This window comes from Platichthys flesus, chromosome 7 (assembly GCF_949316205.1).
Source record: "Platichthys flesus chromosome 7, fPlaFle2.1, whole genome shotgun sequence".
In the NCBI taxonomy this organism is placed as follows: Eukaryota; Metazoa; Chordata; class Actinopteri; order Pleuronectiformes; family Pleuronectidae; genus Platichthys; species Platichthys flesus.
Genome location: NC_084951.1, coordinates 7,527,748 through 7,549,672, shown reverse-complemented (window position 1 = coordinate 7,549,672; position 21,925 = coordinate 7,527,748). Strand labels below are relative to the sequence as shown.

Below are 21,925 nucleotides of genomic sequence, written 5' to 3'. Positions count from 1 at the left end.
TTGGTCACTTCCTTGCTGTTTTTCCTTCACTTCCTTCCACCCTGCCCCTTTATCTCTTCCTTCCTCTGTATCCCCTTCCGTTACATCATCCCTCTGTTTATAGATTCTGTTTTCCAATATTGAGGACATCCTGGAGTTGCACAAAGAAGTGCTGTCTGCTGTGGAGGCCAGTCTGAAGCCTGAACCCCAGCCCCAGCATTCACTGGGATACGTTTTCCTCCAGTTTGTAAGTGCATGAGACACACACACACAAAGAAAATAGACAGACAGTCACACGCCACAACAGGCACATGGACATGCATGTGGGGGGCGTATGCATGGGAGAGTTCCTCTTCAATGCAATAACCTACACACAAACTCTTTTCATGGGTCACCCGTAACCACAGATGCAGGGAAAGCGTGCAAAATCTGCTGCGAAAAAAAAACCTTAATTCTCTCTTTCTCTCTCACACACACACACACACACACACACACACACACACACACACACACACACACACACACACACACACACACACACACACACACACACACACACACACACACACACACACACACACACAATCCTCTTCCTAACAGGCCTGCATCCGATCAGGAAAAAGACTCTCTTCCCTCCGTCCCTTGTCATCACTCTGTGAAAGTCACTGTCTCTGCCATCTCCTTCTATTGCCCCCTCCATCTCTCCATCCCTCCGTCCCTCTATCCCTCCATCCCTCTATCCAAATCATCCTCTCTGCTCTGTGACCACTCCTCCCCTCACCTCCCTCCCACCATCCCCTCCACTCCCCTCTGTTTGAACTTGTTTGGCCCCAGGGAACAAACAAAGAAGGGTCTGTGTCCGGGAAGGAAGAGATGGTTTGTCAGTCAGGGAGGGGACAATGCTTCTGTGGGTAGCTCGCTCTCTCTCTCTCTCTCTCTCTCTCTCTCTCTCTCTCTCTCTCTCTCTCTCTCTCTCTCACTCTCTCCAATATACTATCTTCAATACAAATTGTAAGTCTCAAAACAGCTCAGTAGGGTATCGGTGTGCAGGACAGTGTTGCAGCAGCACAACATAAGCAGATTGAAGTTTTTCATTTCAGAGGAAGAAAATCATGTCCTGATTCAATCATCAAAAATCCCATAATTTATGCACCTGGACAAGTACTAGCGACACAAATCTTGAAACCTTGACCGTTGATCACTATTTGTGCTTCTGAGAAATGTTTATAAAGCTAAATAAAAAATCAACCTACGTGCCCTTTTATGAACCACACCACCTCTTTGAAGGGAAATTGCACGATCAAAAATAATCTTCCCACTACTGGCTTGTGGCATATGACTGACATTTAATCACATCTGTTGAATTTCTGTTGAATTGGCTCATCCAATCGTACCTTCACACATGTGCGAGATGTCACGGTCATTGAGTTTGTCAGGCCGAAGTGTCAGGGTGGAGAATTGATTAAAGGAGCCTGACATGGTTGTTTTTTTTCCACGCCGCTCTGCTGTGGGCAGACAGAACGGCTGTTTGGGAAGCGCTAGGTGAAATGAATTGTTTAAAGAGAACAGCCTTATTCTCTTCATCATCTCAGTTTTCTTCAAGTCTTGGCAAGGGACGTAACCTTTGGATATGAATTCAGGATGAGTCATAGTGATGGAGCAAAACTCAATAAAGTCCTCTGTAGCAGTGATGTCACACATGAAAGTAATGGTTTAACAGAAAACAGAGGCTATATATACCCTAGTATTTATAATTTCTCAGAGGCCAAGGTGATATCCTCAGATAGACTGAGTACAATCACTACCCAATGATCAGTTCATAAGAACAAAACAAAAGCAGTAAATCAGGGTAGATTTTTACATATATTCTTGTTAGGTGACAACAAATGAATCCCCTTAAAAGACCAAAACAGTTAATATATACTGTGTTTCCCTGTGTTTCCAGTATTCATGCTAAGTTAGGCTAACTAGCTGCTTGCTTTTAAGAGTGGTGTTGATCTTCTCATGTAAGGCTCAGCAACAAAGGATTATGCGTATTTCCCAAAATGTGGAACCAGTCTTTTAAATGATTAATGTCAAATTCTCAAGAAAAACACATTTCACTTCCATCTTTTTTCTGTGTGTATATGGGTTTGTGTGTTTGAATATGTGTTCTACCATGTCCCACACACACACCCACACACACCACCTTTGTTACTGCATATCCATTACACTTCCCTCTCCTATACCCATGACCTTTGTCTCCTTCCAACACTGACACCTCTCTACCAATCAGCCGACCCTGTCTGGCACCCTCCAGCCATAGCCCTTGACCTGTAGCAGGGGTCAATACCATGACTGGGATTTGATTAACCTTCGGCATTATTCCACAGGATTGTCTGCCACTCACAGTTAGGGAAGACAAATGGGATGATTCATTTTTATTCAAAGTCAGATGTTGCCAAGATGGCCCGGGAGGCTGCAAATGTAGAAAAAGTGCAGACGTTTTTGATCATAAATGAACATGACCAGAATTGTTTTCATTGAAATTCTTTACAGATATCCATATTAGTATTAATGAATATAGGGATATTTGCAGTTATTCAAGCCATGAGTTGAGCCAATGATTTAGAAGGAGTGTGTTTCCTCTGACCAAACACACACGGATTTGTTTAAGATTATTCCAACTCTGCAAAAGGTGAAAAGGTGACTCGTGTTTGAGGAGAAATCAGAGACGTCAATATTTGCTCTGTTTCTGACAACTGTGTATGTGAAGCACTGCACGAGAAGCAACAGTCACGTCATTATGCACTTTCTGAACTACACCCATTATGCTTTGACTCTCTCTGTGTTTGATACTACCCTCTCATCTAGCCTCCGGAATAACATTCCAATGATGAGGAATTCAACTAAAGACTTGTGTTTATCAAAGGGACAACCCAAGTCTTTGAGTTATTCTGGGTACAACTGACGTCTTTCAGTCTTTTTGGGATAGTCCCAGTTTTTTAATACACTGCTTGGAAATTCAAGGTTCAAATACCGGTCTCATTTATATGCTACTTAAAGACAGCCTGAATTGACAGTGGACCAGTTGTCACTGAGGAATGATAACACCTAGGAGAGGATTTTGGTGGTAAAGACACGGCAGCTGAAAAAAGAATAACGTGAGCAAAAGGGTTCGATCGCAGATGAAAGATGAAGAGGTTATTTCGCATTCAGCAAATAACAAATACTCCATACAAAAAAAAAAGAATGGCGATAGCGTCGGTTCATGAACGTAACTCTGACAGACCACGGATTCTGAGTGACAAGTTGTGGTGTGTGAGAGAGAACTGCATAGCATTGCACTTGCAGCTACTTGTACAACTGCAGCTGAAATTATGATGTCTCACTGTCTGCAGACAGTAGCTACTTTATGGTTGCTAGTGCATGTGAGCAAGAGGCAATTAGTGCTGCACACTGCTATACAATGCAATGTAAAGGAACCTATTTTGAGATATCTTATGTTAATAGGAAAAGTAAAACAAAATCCTCAATTTTGAAACTGATGCGGGACAAATTAGAAGTCTAGATAATAAATGCGAGACACTACTTTATACAGTTGTACATCAGGTTGATTCGAGTTCATGTGTGACTCTTCTATCCTCTCTACACAAACGCTCCCAACTAATTAACCTTTATTTGTACACATGAACAAATGTACTTGTGGTACATTTACTCTAGTGTACATACAAATCCTTACCGTTCTCCCTTCCTTTAGCCATGTAGAGTACTAACTCAGTTTGACAGTATTGGGGGTTTCTCACCATATGCTGGCTCAGCTGTTGCTCCCAGTGGTGCTTCAGACTGGAATCCCCTGCACACACGTGTCTTTGGGTGTGTTTGTGTTCCGGCCTGCATGTTTGGTTAAAAAAACGTTCATGTTGTGCTGCTCACTTGTACATCTAATTTGATCAGCTCCTATTGGTCGGACTGAGCAGAGATAAGTGTTTAAAATGTGTGTGTGTGTGTGTGTGTGCATGTGCGTGCAAACCACACGCATACTCATTGTGCACTTCCGTATATGTTGCCCTTAGTAATTTGTATTATTGAAGGTGTGGTCACAGATGATGTGATAATATTATCCAATATTATCTTTACCCTGATTTGTCTGAGCTATTGATTGAATAATGATATATATTTGATAGTTTTATCGTTTAAAAGCAAAGCCTTAAGGCGGTGGCGTTTTAGTTTAGTTGAAAGTGGTGTCCGAGCCCCTGCAGTTTGGGATTTCGCTCACCAAGTTGTTTCAGGTGACAGTTTCAGTTTCTACACCTCAGGCCCCAGACTGCACATGGTTTCACATCCCAATTAGTGTAGTACAGTGGAGAATAGACAACAGGCTTCAGTAAGCCTCGGGGTGTAAATTCAACTGCTGCTGTGATATTGTGCATACAGTGTTCTATACAGTTTTCTGCATGAATAATACATTTTAAGCTGCAGTCAACTCACTCGCTGAGGGGTTATGTTACGTATTGTAAAAGAAAACTAAATGGCAGCTTGACAAAAGCCTCTGCATCAGTCCTAGAAGGGCTGTGAAGTCTTGATGCAGCATGACGCTGTCCCCCGCAGGAAATAGAAGAAGTGCTGTATGTAGGCATGCTATGTGGGCTTTTTCTGATACGATATAGAATTCTCTGAAAAAGAGAAGTGTGAAAAGGATTTCTCTGAAAACTAGAACATGAAAATTGGTAATTATTTCAGAGGCTTTGCTGTTGCAGTGAGTTTGCACTCCCATATCACAGCCCGCTGAAGAGAATGATGTGGCTGCTCGTACTACTGCTAATAATTAGTGATGAGTATCATTACAGATACTGCTTATCCATACCAATCTATATTCTTGTTGAGACGTCTCTCTAGACTTTGGTGCGAAAAATAAAGATATGGCATTAACCCATAGGAAACGATGAAACAGTTTTTTGTATTGCTGTTTTCCAGAAATAACTAGTTAAATTGTTTGTGGAGTTTCCCGTAGTAGGAGGACTATATTGCTCCTAATGTCTAGTCAGCTAGACATTGCTGCTTCAAAATCAAAAGCTCAGCATCAAATCAACATCAAACAAGCGCAATATCACCTGACAGCATCAGCTTTGTCCTCCTTAGGGGTTGGTTGGAAATCAGATGATACTTTTGAAATAAGAATGAACATAGCAAACATATTGTTGTGATCCTGATGGTGGATCGTGATCCTGATTCCTGGTGGATCATGATTATTACTATATTGCTAAGATATACAATATGCCTACTCACCTATACTACAATTTTTGGCAATACATACCTTGATACACCTCTCCCATCTTTTCTCATGGGTGCTCTGCTACATCTGACATCTGTTACACTTCTGCCCTTCCTAGTAGAGGGATAGAAGTGTAACATGTCGCTCTTTCTGAGGTTTTCCATCTTTTTTTCCGGTAGTATTTTCTTACTCTTGTTTAGGGTTAAGGAAAGAGGATGTCCCACCATGTATAGTCCTACGACACATATTGTGATTCATGAATATGGGCTATAAAAAAAATTAATTGATTGATTTTGGTTCAATTAGGTACAGGTAACAATTTAAAACTGTCTCTTGATACCCATCCTTACTAGTATTTAGTAAGAACAACAGCTGTAGAGTTGCAGTTATCCACCGTTTACCTCGTTATTTGAATCTCATTACACTGTAGTTGTTGGAGCCTTCTCCCCAGTTTCTGCTCTGCACTGTCCGTATTCCTCATGTCAGTCCTTAATGCTGCCAACCAGCCAGAAAAATGGTTGTGAATTTGGTCTTTCACTTTTTGCAGAGGCAGAGTTTCTCGGTGTATGGCGAGTACTGCAGTAACCATGAAAAGGCTTTACGACTTCTCATGGAGCTTAACAAGATCCCCAACATCAGGACCTACCTGCTGGTAAGACACCACTGCTCTTCTCCTCTGCATAACTTATTTGTTCTTCTCTTTGCGGTCGTCGTCCACCTCTAGAGTCAACAACAGTTCCGAATTTTCATGAGCGTCCTTCCTCTTCTACCTATGACTCTGACTCATCTCTTCCTCATGTTGTATTTACAAATCTCCACGCTTTCATAATTTCTGTCACTTCAGTCTTGCAAATGTTTGCCTCTACTGATTTCGTGTTTGTCTACATCAGCCTCTCATCTATTATCCTGCTGTTAGCATTACTGCGTTCCTTTGCACTATATTTCTTTCCTCCTGTGAGTCCGCTGACTTTCTTTATCTGCCATTTAGTCATGCTACTCCTTCCCCTTTCCCTCCATCCTAACACCTGTATTTCCATGTTCACACTTGAATAAAGGGCAGAAACTGTTATAGGGTCGTGGGGTTCTTCCTGCCCGGACAGGATGTAGCCACCATCAAGGTCACTTTTTTGTCTTTCTTGTAGTGTTTCCGCTACCAGCTGCTTCCGTACTTTGACACCCAAACGTATGGGCCCCAGACAATGAACTTAGAATGGCCACAGGGCTTTTGAGCGGGGACCTAACAATGAAATCATCTGCGGATCCAGGGCCAGCCAGCTGTGGACTGTTGGCAGCCTTCTTGGGATTGGCCGAGAGATCTGAGGCCTTGCATTTGTCGCTGCCTGATGGTTTGCTTCCATTGCATTATACTGACCCACAGGACTGGAAACAGTGGGCTCAGTGTTGCTGTGTGCTTTGGCTTTTTGCTTCTCCTGGCCCAGTCATGTGCTGCCTAATTGGTCAGGTCTTATGCCACATTAATGCTTCCAAAATAAAATCACCACACAACATCTGGTTATGTAATGAAGCAGTTGTCAGGCCTGCTCAATATTAAATCAAATATTGGACAAACATTTGTGTTTTGTGTAGCAACCATCAGCAAAATAGAAACAAGATTGATAAACACAATTCGCGAAGCATTGTCATTAAAAGGTATGATAAATATCGAGTGATGTGTTTCTATTTTAGAAAGTAGAGCATATACGGTAGAATAAAGTTCTCAATTCTTAAAGCGTTAACCATTAGTGTAAAATGTATTTCCATAGGCCGTTTTTTCAGCTTTTTCTAAATCCAGGGGAATTCATTTTCTTGATTAAACAATATTCAACGCTTATTGAATCATGCAACGGTGGGAGCTTCTGAAATTGTACGCAGAAAAGAAGTGTTAATTGCACTGGAACAGTAGAGAGAAGTGAAGTGAAAGCAAAAGGAGGTCAGTGTGAAGAGCAGAGGGAATTCTGTCTGCAGGCAGATTACAAATAAGCAGAGGATAATGGAGACGGGAGGCTGAGGAAAACTTTGAAGAAACGGGGGTTGTGGGAGAGACGGAACAAGAGAGGAGAGATTAATACATTAGGAATCTGTGAAATTTAGAAGATGAGATTTTTGCTTTTTTTCCCACCAAATAGCCCCCCCCCCCCCCACACACACACACACACCCCAGCCACCCTCTCCTTCTCACTGCAGTGCTGAAAGGAATTGCCATATGATTATAATGCTCCATACTGATCCCCTGCCTTCTTTCCCACTGGAGAAAAGTCAAGGAGTTTATCTGCATGGCTGCTTTTGATCTTTCATCCCGTCCAATGAGCTCATAGCATACTGACAGCCTACGTTCCTGCAAAATTCAAGGCGTAGAGAAACCACGAGTGTAACTGTAACCCCCCACTTCTGAAGAAAACCTCTCCTTTCAACTGGTTCTGGGGGCTAGTTTCTAAAAGCCCAAATCGTCTGGGGAATGAGGAGACATTTATGAGGGTTCTCACTGTCCCTGTTAAAATACATCAATATTTGTGAGGGGTTTTTCAGTGGCACACCAGAAGAAATATAGTTCTAATAATGGACAAATTATAACAATAAATTTGATTTATATAGCACCTTTCAAAAACACAATGTGCTATACTAGTAAAAATTAAGAATTTAAAGTATTGATACTATAGCATAGTATAGTGTAGAGTAGTATACTATCTATACTAAAGTGTAGTATAGCATAGCATAGCATAGCATCGCATTGCATTTTTTAGCATAGTATAGGGAAATGTAATGTTATATATAGTACAGTATTCTATTGTATATTATAGCATAGCGTAGTCAATGTCATAGAGTTTTGTGTTTAAACAAGGTCCCATAGAAATGACAGTGTCCTTTTTTTTCTTGGCTGTTGTTTTCTTGTGAGGGAAGAAGAAGGAAACTTATGTTTTGATAAACAACAATAAGAGCCACAAACTCAATCCATTGATTCACTTTAAATAATACTAAAAGAAAAACGTGACAAGAAATACTGTAAATGCTAAAAAGACATCTCACTGAAAATAAACCACCAGAAGCTACTATTGAATTGCCCAAACCAAGGTTTGGTAACAGGATGTGGTCATTAATTTAGATAAGAAGTTTTATACAAGAGATGTGGAAAGCTGACATGGACTCTGTAAGAAAAAACTGAATAAGAAACAATTCAGGTTCAACTTTAACTGTTTTTCCACCGATTACCTTGCACAATATATCCAAAGCATTATTTTCCTCTAATACATTTGTAAAAGATTGTGTTCGCTTTTCAAACTTGCATTGTCTACTTCTTAGCCTGACGTTGTCAGACTCACAATTCTAGTCAGAATGTGAGTCTGAGACCGCTCCATTGGGCTATGATTATGGGGTGTGTTTCAACCGAACCAGGAAATAAAATTCCTCTTCGCTCAATTGGATAGACCTACAGCCAATCAGAGCAATGTAGTATGTGACGTATGTTAAGCGGCGCATTGTGAGTTATTTACTAACGGCGGGTTCACACCGGACGCTGAAGCGATGCCGAAGCGACGCTTCAGCACAGTGCCAAGCCTTAAATAACAGCTGGCTCCCATCCACTCCCATGTTAAACCTTTGTGCTGGTCACACCGGAGGCTGAAGCACCGCGCTGCTCCAAGGCTGCCTCGCTCCGTGCAGCGATCGTTTTGGCATTGAGTCTATTTTTTGTGCCTGACGCGAGTGTATCGCACCAGGAAACACACTGAAAAACGATCTTAAACTATATTGATGACATATTTTATATGATATAAATGATCAAATATGCATCCCATACTTTGAAGTCCCCGTCTGTTGTCCTGGAGTTTTAATTTGACCAATGAAATTATTAAATGTCCCCCTCTGCCCATCCACTACAGCCACACAAGCAGTGATAAAGATAAAAAGAGAGAGAGAGGGGGCTACGTATTCTCCACATAGGCTTGAGTGGAGAATACGTAATTTACACCCGACATTTAACGGAGCAAACAGCTAAGTTCTTCAACATGGATGACATTAGATTAATAATTAAATTAAAATGATCCTCGGAACATGTTGTATAAAATCAACACCAAGAAAGACAAATGTTGGGATGCTGTTGCTTAATGTTGGAGCAACAAGTAAGTATATGCTTTTAATCTACTGGATCAACTACTTCCCGACTTCAAATGTTGTGGGCGGGGCTAAGTTCGTCTGGCATCCAGGCTATCTACTTCTTGCATTTCAGGCAGAAATTTCTTTTGACTGCACTGTTCGTCATTTTTTTATATTTAAGGTTTGTAATTTTACAGTGTTTAATATTGGTTGTGTTTTTTCTTCTACAGCACTGTATGCTACTAGGAGGGAAGAAAAGCACCGACATTCCCCTGGAGGGCTACCTTCTTACTCCCATTCAGAGGATCTGCAAGTACCCTCTGCTGCTGAAGGTAGCGCACAAGTGTTGCAATAATGTCATGGTGCTGTTAACTAATAATATTAACGACACTTTCCTTTTATTCATCTGTAAATTAAGCTTCATGGTATAAAACAAGAAACCTGTTTCCCCCAATATAGGAACTACTGAAGAGGACCCCTAAAAAGCATGCAGACTATCCAGCTGTGGAAGAGGCTCTGCAGTCCATGAAGGCAGTGTGCTCCAACATCAATGAGACCAAGAGGCAGATGGAGAAACTGGAGGCTCTGGAACAGCTGCAGTCCCACATCGAGGGCTGGGAGGTGAGATCATCGCGGACGGAGAAGGGGAGAATGAGAATGGGGTCAGGGTGACACTAGCCATGAGGAGACCAGGATTAGCGCCATGACATTTAGAGAGTAAAAACTGAAGGAAAGAGAAAGGGACCGAGAATTATCACAATGAGTGCCCTTTTATTAGAGAATCCTGAAACAAGTCTGTTTCTCTCAATGCTCCTATATCATAATAAATGACTTAAACAGCCAGACTTATTTTAGGAACGACTCAACCACCACAGGCTCTATCTATGTTGAGTTAAGCACTGTAGCAGCCAATTCACTGCTCCGAGCCCAGGGGCCATGGACAGGGCTTGGGAGCCGAGCGAAGGGTCCAGTGAATTTTTCACGCCTCTCTCACCCACCACAACAGAGGCCTTGTCTTAGCGGGCACCAATGGGACAATCGACCCACTCAGGGTGCTAATGGGGATGCCAACGGGCATGCTGCCCAATCAGAAGAGACCTAGGAAGCAGTGTGCTAGTCTCACATGCACTGGGAGGGTTACATGAGGGGATCTTGGGAGGATGGACCCAGAGAGTGGGCCCCTCTGGGACATCCCACTATCTGGTTTTCAAAACAGGCCTCCTTTTCTTCCTGTCACGGAGAAAAATGTCACCACTTGACCCTGAAAACAAATACCAAGAAATATTTATTTAGCCTCAGTCTATTGGGAGTAAAAGACCAGGATATGTTCTGGTTCCTCTTGTGACAAATAATTCAAATTTTGTCTTTCTATTCTGTGTTTGGACTTAAGCCACCATGATTTCCTCTCATTTTTATGTTATGTAAAACCGAAGTACAAACCAAAGCAGTGCTGAAGCAGCCAATCAGTGGAGCTGCTGGTGGAGAAATTGTATTAAACGGTTCTGATAATCAATTAGAATACAATTTTACAGGCAAAACACTCAAACATTACTAAACTCGAGCTTCTCAAATGTAAAACAAATGCCGTATTACTCAGTTAATTATAAATTTAGATACTCTTTGGATGGTTTAAATGAGTTTTGGACTTCGTGGCGGCACAGTGGAACACTGGTTAGCTCCGTCACCTCACGGCCAGAACGATCTGTGTTGGAACTTGCTGGCTGTTACCTCTCTGTGTGGAGTTTGCATGTTCTCCCTGTGCTTGCTTAGGTTCCCTCGCGGTACGTCAGTTTCCTTCTACCCTCCGAAGACATTCAGGTTGGCTCACAACTTGTAGGTGTGAGCAGTTGCTTGTCTAAGTATGTTAGCCTTGTGAAAGACTGACAAGAGCATGTTCCCCGCCTCCTTCTGCCTCTTGCCCAATGTCTGCTGGGATTGCCCCCTCCCCCAAACCCTCAAAGGATATGCAGTATACCTAATGGATGGATGGATACATAGCAATGAATAATTGAAATAATAGTTGGATGCAACCCTGATGGCAAGTAGACACTTTGCTATCGGTAACAGGGTTAATGTTGTATGTATCACATATAGTATATCACACCTACGCCTTTGCTTTCACTGAGACGGATACATCTTCTGCCTTTGGACTTAGTTACTGTGAGACACTTTCAGACTGGTAACTGGCTCAATTTTTGTCAGTTGATCATAAGTGATGATTGAACTCGTATGATATGAGCCGTTAACCAGATCACAGTCAGCCCATAACTTAAGGGAAATCCTCAGTCAGACTGTGATACTTGTAGTATAAGGCTACATTGATACCACAACAGAGTTTTGAATGTATAAACGATCTCAGTCCACAATGTTTCGAAACATCTCTATTAAAGCGGCTCTAAACCCAGAAGGCAATTTCTCTGTTCTCTCTCCCTGAACGACCCAGTAAAAGCTTGGAAAGGCACTTCAGCCCGACCTTGCCCCTCTGCAGATCCTTCGACCTAACAGCATTAGTCTCACTCTCTCCAGCCACTCTCCAGCCTAATCACCTTCAGCCCTAATGGAAGAACCCGCTAGTAGCACTGAAGAGGGGCCAGACGCATTACCGCTGTTCCTATGTACTGTGCACAAAATACAGTGTATTTGTACATACATTATAAATGCAGAAAAGCGTCGACATGTCTGCAAACACAGAGAGCAAGACGAGCATTCTCTTACACCCACCCCCACCTCAGCTTTACATGAGGTTGAATTGATCGTCTACCCTAACCCAGTCGGTATTCACCTTAAAAAAGCTAATATATTTTCTCTCTATGAAGTCTGCAGTGATGAGCATCCATCATCTTTATATATATATATATATATATATATATATATATATACTCCTGGGAATCAATTATGGATGCTTGAGAATGGGTGTGGCTGCTCGGGGTTTCCACAGGTGTCTTCAAAGACAACAGTGAAGTCCAGATGTGATGTATGTGTGTGTGCCTGTGGGTATGTGGTGGGTACTCCACAAGCCAAAGGGGGGAGGTTGTCCACAGCCAACACATGGGTGTATTTAGTTCCGGATGATTCGGAGTGGAATGATCCGGTTAACAGTGAGTAATGTGATATCTTTTAACTTCATTAGTTTTATTTTATCGGTAGCCGTGTTTTGGCAGCTTAGGTGAACCGCATGTATATACTACTCATCCTTTGAATTTCCTAATCGTTCCTGTTGTGATATTAGGAACTGTTTTTCATCTGTCATTTACAACTTGGGCAGAAACGCACCAGAATGCAGTGTGTCTGTATCTGTGAAAGCCGTTTATGTTCTCTAGTTGAAAATGTGAAAACGCTGAAATCTTTTTTCTGGAAATAACAAATCCAAAATAATATGATTCATTGGTTGTGAAGTCCAGACACTTTGTGAAAAGGTTAATTAGACAGCAAGCTCTCGTCAATCGAGGTCAATCAGTCCCAGATTAATGTCGACAACTTCATTAACAAAGACAGACAACATTTCTAAATATTCATTTTCAACATTTCAATAGTCATTTTACATGTCATTTTTTTCAATAGTGAGTTTATAATGAGAAAGATGCCTCTTCATGTTTGATCATTAAAACTAATTTGATAATTCAGTACTGAAAATGAGGCAGTAGATGTTGGGTGAACAATCTTTTTGTTTGTCTCGACTCTTATGGCTCATTGTGTTGACTGTAAAAGACCAAAATCACTGGATGTGTCATTGTTCCTTGTTTCACTACTTCATCAAGAAGGGTTCTCAGTTTTCAAAAGTTTACCACATCCTGTCATGGCTGCAGTTTGTCAGATTGCATCTTCCTGAATAGTTACAGATGAATTAATTGGCTTAAATGGTACATTTTAAGGCTTGTGGCACTTCTACCTACAATATGCACTACCCTCTATACACATACAGCTGAAAAGAGTATAAAACGACTTTATTCCTACATAAGAATTCCCCCAGGAAACTCTCAACTGTGCCAAAGTGTAGTTTGTTGTGAAGCTGCCTCTACCACTGAAGCTTTGCTGTCACTTTTTAGGTGCTCAACGATTGACTAGCGAGAGGCTAACTCTCTTGGCAGGGAAAAGTGTGCAGTTAATCGGTTTGTAGATTTGCATTGGGCCCAAGTTTGAAGTTAGGTGGGGGACACCCTTGTTTACAGTGCCAGAGTTGGATTTCGTATTGTTTTGTTGAGGTTGACAAGGACAAATATGTCCTTTATTGCAATTCCCTACTCGAGGTTCCATGCTCTGCTCAAATAAAATAAGTTGTCTGTACATAAAAAAGTGGATAATTATAACGGTTCTGACGAATGTAAATCACCTTCTTGTGTCAAATTGAATATCTCAATACTCATTTGTGTCAGAACCTGATTCAATCTTCTGTTTCAATCTTTTTCTCTCTCCAGGGAACCAACCTGACAGATATCTGCTCAGAGTTACTGCTTCATGGAAATCTCCTTAAAATCTCAGCAGGCAATATCCAGGAACGCGTCTTCTTCCTGTTTGACAACCTTTTGGTTTACTGTAAGAGGAAGTCCAGGTAAGAAATGCAACATCCACACAACTTACTCACCTACAGTAGCTACCACAACAGCATGTCAGAGGAGCAGCTAAGCATTTTTTTTATTGACCAACTAAGGTAGGAGGAAAATTTGGAGCAAAAGTCCAAATTCCTATGTGTGTTGACACTTTTTTAGAATGCAAGCAGAACAAAAACACCTACATGAGTCTGCAGCACCCATACCTGTGTCTGTGCATGAATGTGCATGTGTTGCAAGCACAGCTTCTCTTTTTACTACGGCACTGGCATCAACGGATGTTTTCCCTGCCTGAGTGTAACCACAGTGTTGTCCCATTTGCTAGGGTTTCTGGCAAGAAGTCCACCAAGAGGACCAAGTCTATCAACGGGCCCCTCTATGTGTTCAGAGGCCGAATCAACACAGAGGTGATGGAGGTGGAAAATGTGGAAGATGGAACAGGTTTGTGTTTGTCCGGCAGCGTTGACTTTGGAGAACGTCTATATGTCCATTCATGCAACTCTCCGGGGACATTTGTGTAAATTATTATGCATTCCTGATGTAATGCAGCTGTCCTTCCCAAACTGAGGGTTTATTCACTTTAATAGCTTATAACTTTTTTACACCAAAATAAGGAGGGAAATGCGGTTTAAACATGAGTAAACCCTTTTAAAAAGGCCACATTTGATGCCTTTCCCTTAGCAAGGAGAGGCGTTGGCCTTTCTGTTTTCTCCCCCAATGTGTTATGTTGGACGTCGCACACGCAGCTGAAACTGAGGCGCTCTCTCGCCTTGCTGTCTTGCCCTCGATGATGGTGGGTGTTATTGGAAAAGGGGCTTTAGGTTATATAGAAATTCATATTGTGCAGTGAAAGTAAAAATGGTGACTTTCAATTTGATAACTGTTTTCATTTCTCATTTCACACTTTAGTTTATGACAGTTGTGCAGTTTAGTAGCTGGTCGTTAGATATGAATCAGGTACTTGTTGACAGTTTGGGTGGAGTATCATACTTGCACCTAGTTTCAAACAGGATGTAGCTTGCACCTTCTTGTTCTTTTGATGTCAGCTATAGAGGTGCGACAGCAACCCCGAGCTCATACATTTGACATGCTCTCGTATTGGGTGAAATATTTTGCAAGAGATGAGCTGCTTATCGTATGGCGTGTAGCGATACCGTCGACACACAGCTAATTTTTGCTGTTGCGGTTTTTGTTCAAGTTCCCATGCTGGGCTTGTTGTCCGCTGATGTAGAAACACATCTTCCTCTCTCTCTCTCTCGCATGTTTCCTCTTTTTTTTTTCTCTCTTCTGCACTGGCAGAATATTTTTGCAAGATCACGTGCCTTTTTTTTCTGCCTCTTGGTGCGGGGCTGTCATATTTAGGCTGCTGGAGGGAAAACCACAAACAAAAACATGCTATAGGCTACTCACAGAACTCAGGGGTGCCACCTTGAAAATGCGCACACATGAACTTTAAACACAGATAACCTGATTACTAAGTAAAACAGATGTGAAATGTGAGAGGACATGGAACTAGAAATAAAATATTCAAGTTGTTTCAATAACCCAGAGCAATAACAAATATGCTATAACCTAAAATCATACGTTTAAATGTTTTTCTTCATATCTATATTCAAGAGTCTGGTCCATGAGCAGGAATTATTGATTTCAGGTTCAGATTTGGTAATCCTTTCACTTCAAACCCTGTCTGCTCTTGGATTTCTCCACTGCTCTTGGATTTCATCATCTGCACTTATATTTTCTTGTTTACAATTCTGTCAAAATTCCCCAACCCATAGAGGGCCAGGTGTAGCGATGACTAATTAAATTGCACCGTTCTCAATTTGGTTGCTTTTGGCACTATTTCCCCCCAAAAAACAGAGGGAAAAGAAAAAGGGGTGCAGCTATTTGTTTCTATAGTTGCTCACCACAGTGTTTTCATGAAGTAAAGAAAATCACTTGAAATCCTTTATTTTGCTGCTACATGTTAACCAGGTACCTGCTGGACTCCTCCTCGTTTTCCTTACCTGCAGATTGAAAAGGAAGTAGAAGTACTTAAACCCAGTTAAAGTAACCACCCGTAACACATAAAGCTAACTTACCCACAACAAGGGAGGGGGAATTTCCCATATCAATACCTCACCTGGCATTCTGTTGGAAATCTATGCACAAGCAGGGTTATTTGATTGCAAGCACAGGGTTATGAATTATAGCATTATAAAATCTGATTCGAAATCAGTAAGTCCTGCTCTTAAACCGAATGATCAAATTCTTGAATAAAGAAAGGGAAAAAAAACTAAGATGACATGATGGTTTGATATTATTATCGTAAATGTTCTTAATATTTAAAAAATTCATAAAGTCCTCCTCTTCACTGACTCATCCAGCAGCTCTCTGCCCAGATGGATGCCGGCCTACACGTCTCAGCAAGTCCTTACTACGATCCATCTTTTCCATCCCAGTGGCTAAAAGACAATACACTCTGTAGTATCCGTGTCCCAACCCAGTTCCCTGCTCTTCCAGAGCAGAGGGAGCAACTCCCTGTGGGGCCTGACTCCTCAGATCTATTTATATGACCTTTGAGCATGAGACTAATGTACCCTATTACCAGCGGTCATTCATTATTCAATGGCCGCTCACCTGCAGCTAAATGGATATATAATTAGAAAGGGGTGCGAGGGCAGATTTCGTTGAGTCAGTGGAAAGATGTTTTTTTATTGCTCTCGAGGTGCATTGTGTTTATCTTTTTAATGATGTTGTCAATCATAGCTTGAGTGGTAAATGCTCATCAGAGGAAATATTAATGTCAAATTGCACAACATCTTTATGATTTAATTACGCTCATTTTCACTTCCTATATTAACCACTGGGGTCAGTGTTTTATCGTCTGTGGTTTTAGTCGCAGCGTGAGAACACCAAAAACAAAAAGCAGTTATTTTTTATAATTTATATCATAGTTATTTAAATTTTTTTAATTTTAATTAAAAGACTAGTTTCAAGTATATTCCTAACCCTAAAGACCATTAGAAGACTAAAAAGAATAATAGCTCAGTCTGCTCCATTATTAAGTCTTTTAATATTATTCATTATGACCTCTCACCCATAAAAGAAATTAATTGCTTCATTCATTCTTTCTCTTCTTTTTTTTTCTACCTTGCAGCGGACTACCACAGCAACAACTACACAGTGACGAACGGCTGGAAAATCCACAACACTGCGAAAAACAAGTGGTTTGTCTGCATGGCCAAAAATGCTGAGGACAAGCAGAAGTGGCTGGACGCCATCTTGAGGGAACGGGAGCAGAGAGAGAGTGAGTAACATTTCGTTTTCAAGGCCGTTTTACGGCTTAATGGAACTTAAAGCAGAAAAACCAGAGACAATTTCTTTATACTTGAGTTGGCCGCCCGCAGAACTCAGTTTTTTTTTTAAGCGTGCTAAGAAATATATTTCACCATCAACCATGTTTCAGTAATTGAGCCGCAACAAATAAAAATAATCTTTTGTCCTTGCTGTTGTCTTGAACGCCCCCGTTGTCGTGATTGACAGCGTCACTTACATTGACAAGTCCCAGCAGCCGCTGCTACAGAGCAACATTTGCCAGTTTATTAAAACTTTATCAATATTGACTGTATCCCGTGTCCAAATCACACTAAATTCAGCACTGCATTACTTTAGAACAGATGAAGGAAGCAGATTTTAGAAATGTGAAAGCTCCCGGACTCTGTTTGATTTGTTGAGCTCCAAGATCTTCCTATTTTATTTTGTCTTCTTGTCCTTCCATCCTAACCTATCCGGCCAGTTTTGGTCTTTTCAATCCATTCATTTCCAGTCATTTCCTTCTCTTGAACGCGTTGCCACCTTAGATTCACAAACCATCAGTCCTCCCTCAGCTGGCACACTGTAATGTCCGTGGATGTGCTTCTGACCTTGATACCGTGTTTGTGACCTACGGTTATGTCCCACCTTGAACGAGCTGCCTGCTTTTGTTTTGTAAATAGAGGCTTAGGTGACACAACGTTCACAGTTTGTCTGGATGACCCGTGCACCGAGCAGAGGCTGCTATCTGCTCCTCACTTTCAAGGAATCAGTGCAGTGCAGGTATTTTGACTGATTAAAGCTCTGGGTGGCAGGTAAATCAAATGTCTCATTCACAAACAGCTGATGCGCTAAAAACAGCATCTTGGTCTCACGCCTAGAATAGAAATGTCAGAGCAAGTGAAGTACAGTTACATAAGACACCTTCGATTAATCTGCATCTATTTTTACTGTAACAAGAGTTACTGTCAACGACACTAAACAAAGCTGTATCCATTCCAGTGTGTTTTGCAGAATGTGGAACGTCTTTAGTTCTGAATGTGTGGGAGATCCAAAGTTCAAGTCTCATCCAAGAGTCCACTAAGAGATTAACTTTAAAAGCACTGATGTTGAATGAAAGCCGGAGCACCACTAGTGTAGGATTAGTAACGCAAACGGATATTCTTGTTGCTCCCAAAATTGTTTTCCTTGAATCGTGCGACTTCCCTCTTTTGCCTTCAAATCTGTCCCCACCTGTTCAGCACCGGCCATCTGTCTTTGCTACGTCCTGTGCATTAAATGGTGAGAGAGGCTTTAACCAGATTTGATGGCGGTGCCCAACAGGTCACCTGATAGCTTTGATGGCTTCAGATCCAAACTCTATTGAAAATGATTTTGGCTGATTATTCCCATGTGCTAATTGGTTTAGCTTATCACTTCTTGCGGTTTACCACCATCAACTAGACCATGTAGTGCTGTTGTAAATTAGCCTCACTGATTTGGATCTTGTTTAAGTAAATATTGGACAGCAGACTGCGGGGCCAGCAGCATCAGATCCATCGATGAAAGGGTTTCAGAGTACAAGTCAGTATGAAGGAGTGCGCCACAGCTTGCGGTGTTAAGTTTCAACCTGGCGGAAATCGACCTGAGGCTAACAGATGCCAGATCAGTCACAGTGCCCAATTTCCCCACACTCTCACTTTCTATTACTCGCTCACCAGTTTGCTCTGTGCTTCCTTCTCTCCCAGCCTCTCTACTCCAGTCTAGACCGCTACATTATGATGTTTGAATGCAATAAATCCTGGCAACATTTTTGTTTTTTACCTCTTCCCTCCTTCTTGAATTATTGCTTTGACCTTTTCTATGTAATGCTGTTGTTCTGCCCTGTCTCATACATGCGTCTCGCCTCGACAGGCTTTGATTGTTCAACAACTGCCAGCTGGAGGTGTTCCGTCTGATCATTGTTTTCATGGAAGTGCAGGGAAAATGCGTGGGCGGGTCAGATAATGCATTAGGCCAGTGAGCGAGCGCAGGCAGGAAGACGAGGAGCAGCTCAAGACAAACTCTGACAGCTGGAGCAGAAGCGGAGGGGCCTCGGAGCCTGACAGGCCCCGTCTGTTGTTCAATGACACACATTGTTTAAGTGTACTCCAGCTGCTGTCAACTGCAATATAACCCCACCTCCATCACAGGCTGCCAGCGCGGAACGCCAACGTCTCAATGGGGAAAATTGGATTCCAGCGTTGGCCATTTAACTTTTCTCACATTGTTTGTCCCACCCGGCTCCCTCTCAGTCGGTCAGACCCCCAGCCCAACGTTTGCCACTCAACCTTTTTACCTTCTATATAACGATAAATTAATTGTTCCCAGATGCTGCAGATATATGAGATGTACTTTTTTAAGCACGCTATAGCTCGTAAATGAGAACAGTTTAAAGTCAATTGTAGCAGCTTAATGTGCCTCTTGGCCCAGTTAAGCAGCTTTGGGAGTCACAGTGTAGCAGAGTTGAGTTGCCTGATTCAGAAAGGGTCATGGTGCAATTCAGAAGTTCATCAATCTGGGCAACGAGGTTAAGCAGCTCAAACAGTGTGCTCACTGGAGAGGTTTTTATTGGGCAGCAGGGCCTTACAATGGGCCCTCACATGTTCTGCTTTACCACAGAGGACTAACAGTTCATCAAACAGTACAGGAACAAGATCAAGATAACTATACCCTCCTGAACTTTACTCACTCTAAAGACAACTTGTCTAGAGGAGATTAACATCTGGGATTGTATCAGAGGATTGTGGGAGACCCTAGCAGCCGTGCTCTGATCCTGGCTTCATTCCATATGCACAATACCAGTACACAACCAGGCCGTCCAAGCAAAGGCCTGTTTGTCTCTTCTAACCGCACCATGACAGCCTTTGGCTCTTGGGTTTAAGATGTGGAGATAGCAACAGAAAGGAAGTTGAAATAAGTGTTATTTTATGGGTGAGCTCAATCTTTCTTGGCATTGTGATACAGCCACTTCAATGGGCTGAGATTTTGTTTACTCCTTTGTTTCCCTCCCCTTGTCTTTTGTCTCTCGAACCCAAAAGATGCTCACCCAGTTGAGGGTTTAGTGCATAACATATGACGAATCCTCTTGAATCTCACTTTTCTGTCTCTGTTATCTGCAGGTCTCAAACTGGGCATGGAGCGGGATGCCTACGTGATGATTGCAGAGAAGGGGGAGAAGCTCTACCACATGATGATGAGCAAGAGCAGGCACCTGATAAAGGATCGACGCAGGAAGCTCAGCATTGTGCCCAAGTGCTTCATGGGGAAGTGAGTTTCTTTGCCGCCGCAGTGTCTGGTTTCCCCAGGTTCCGTGAATGTGACTGCAATGCTACGCTGTTCACAAGGGGATCTTTACAAATTGTTGTTACATAAGATCAGTGGGATTTCAAAAGAGCTGGTATCCAGCTTGCCCGAGTCCTGGCAAAATGCCTAAACTGTTTTATCCCTGCATCCTCTTGCCTGTAATGAGTCCCCACTCCCCTCACAGTCTGCCCTCATGAGTTATAGTAAGGGCCAATCTTCTCCACACATACACACTGCCATCCATACTCTCATTACCAGAGGACCTTTAACTAAAGCTCTGCAACAGGCTGTTTGTCTCTCTGTCCCCCTGATGTTTCTTTGCAGTGAATATTCAATGAGAGACCTGCTTAAGTTTCCCTCAGTATCTCTACTAACCCAACAGCATTTGTGAGATCAGTTAAATCAAATTAAATTAAATTAAATCTGTCTGGCACCATCTCGGGATAACACAAAATTAACTGGAATGCAATGGGGACTGCTGACTGGTCCTGTATAAAGCTTCCATGAGCTCTCCCTATGTTTTAATTTATTAAATACATCTTGCATATTAGATAGCATTTTCCAACAGGTAAATGACTACTAGACTGAACATCAGTCCCATAAATACGATATCCCTATTATATTTATTTATTAACTGGGAAATTACTCAAAATGTCTCACTGTGTTAAATAAAGTGATAGAAAATTTCTTGGAACCACTCTGTCCTGATCTGTGCCAAATCTAAAAGGGATCTGTCTTGGCCCCTGTCCCATCCTTTCACAGAGTGTCATAGGAAATCTGTTCAGTTGTGTTTGTGTAATCCTGCTGACAAACAAACAAATCAACCAACCAACAAACAAACATAGCCCTCTTGGGGAAGGTAATAATGATACGTTGACTAGTGTCACATCAACCAAGCCAACAAGAAGTGATTTTAATTAGTTCCTCAAAAATGGAATGGTGATAACAGATCCATCCTCGTCCATGTGGTGTTCTCTCTGTCCAATTAAATTGATTAGATCAAATTACATTCTGCGTGTGTGCATGCGTGTGCGTGCGTGTGTGTGTCTTTGTCTTTGTCTTCCCTGTCAGAAGACACACACACTGTTTTAGGAACAGTTAATTATTACTGTCCTTAAAGGGATATAGTGTTTCTTCTCCCATCATTCACTTGTAGGTCAAAGTTCAGAGTCGGTGCCATGGCAGCAGCAGATGGTTCCGACTCCCGTGTTTGCCAACATGTCACTGACTCCTTTCTTTGCCTCATTCATGCGCTCTCAGTCTAGTTTGTCGGCCTCTTTCACTAACTCCACTTTCGCTTCCTATTATCTCCCATTTTTTTTCACACTTTATCGCTCAGCCATTTCCTGCCGATGAGTGCAGCCCGCATTAGCTCTGCATTTGTCTTGCTGATGAAATTAGTGTCAGGCCCAGTTTGAGTGCACGTTGCATTAAGCAG

General features: G+C 42.0%; 1 protein-coding gene across 2 annotated transcripts in view; it reads left to right on the top strand.

Moving 5' to 3' along the window:
- Positions 1–21,925, top strand: part of prex1 (phosphatidylinositol-3,4,5-trisphosphate-dependent Rac exchange factor 1) — an 84,703-nt gene that overhangs the window by 20,026 nt on the left and 42,752 nt on the right. For both annotated transcript variants that reach the window (XM_062391925.1, XM_062391924.1), the window contains exons 3-10: positions 104–226; positions 5,781–5,885; positions 9,553–9,654; positions 9,782–9,943; positions 13,738–13,871; positions 14,195–14,310; positions 17,009–17,158; positions 20,304–20,451. In XM_062391925.1, coding sequence (XP_062247909.1) covers positions 104–226; positions 5,781–5,885; positions 9,553–9,654; positions 9,782–9,943; positions 13,738–13,871; positions 14,195–14,310; positions 17,009–17,158; positions 20,304–20,451 — 1,040 coding nt within the window. The remainder of the gene's footprint in view (positions 1–103; positions 227–5,780; positions 5,886–9,552; positions 9,655–9,781; positions 9,944–13,737; positions 13,872–14,194; positions 14,311–17,008; positions 17,159–20,303; positions 20,452–21,925) is intronic.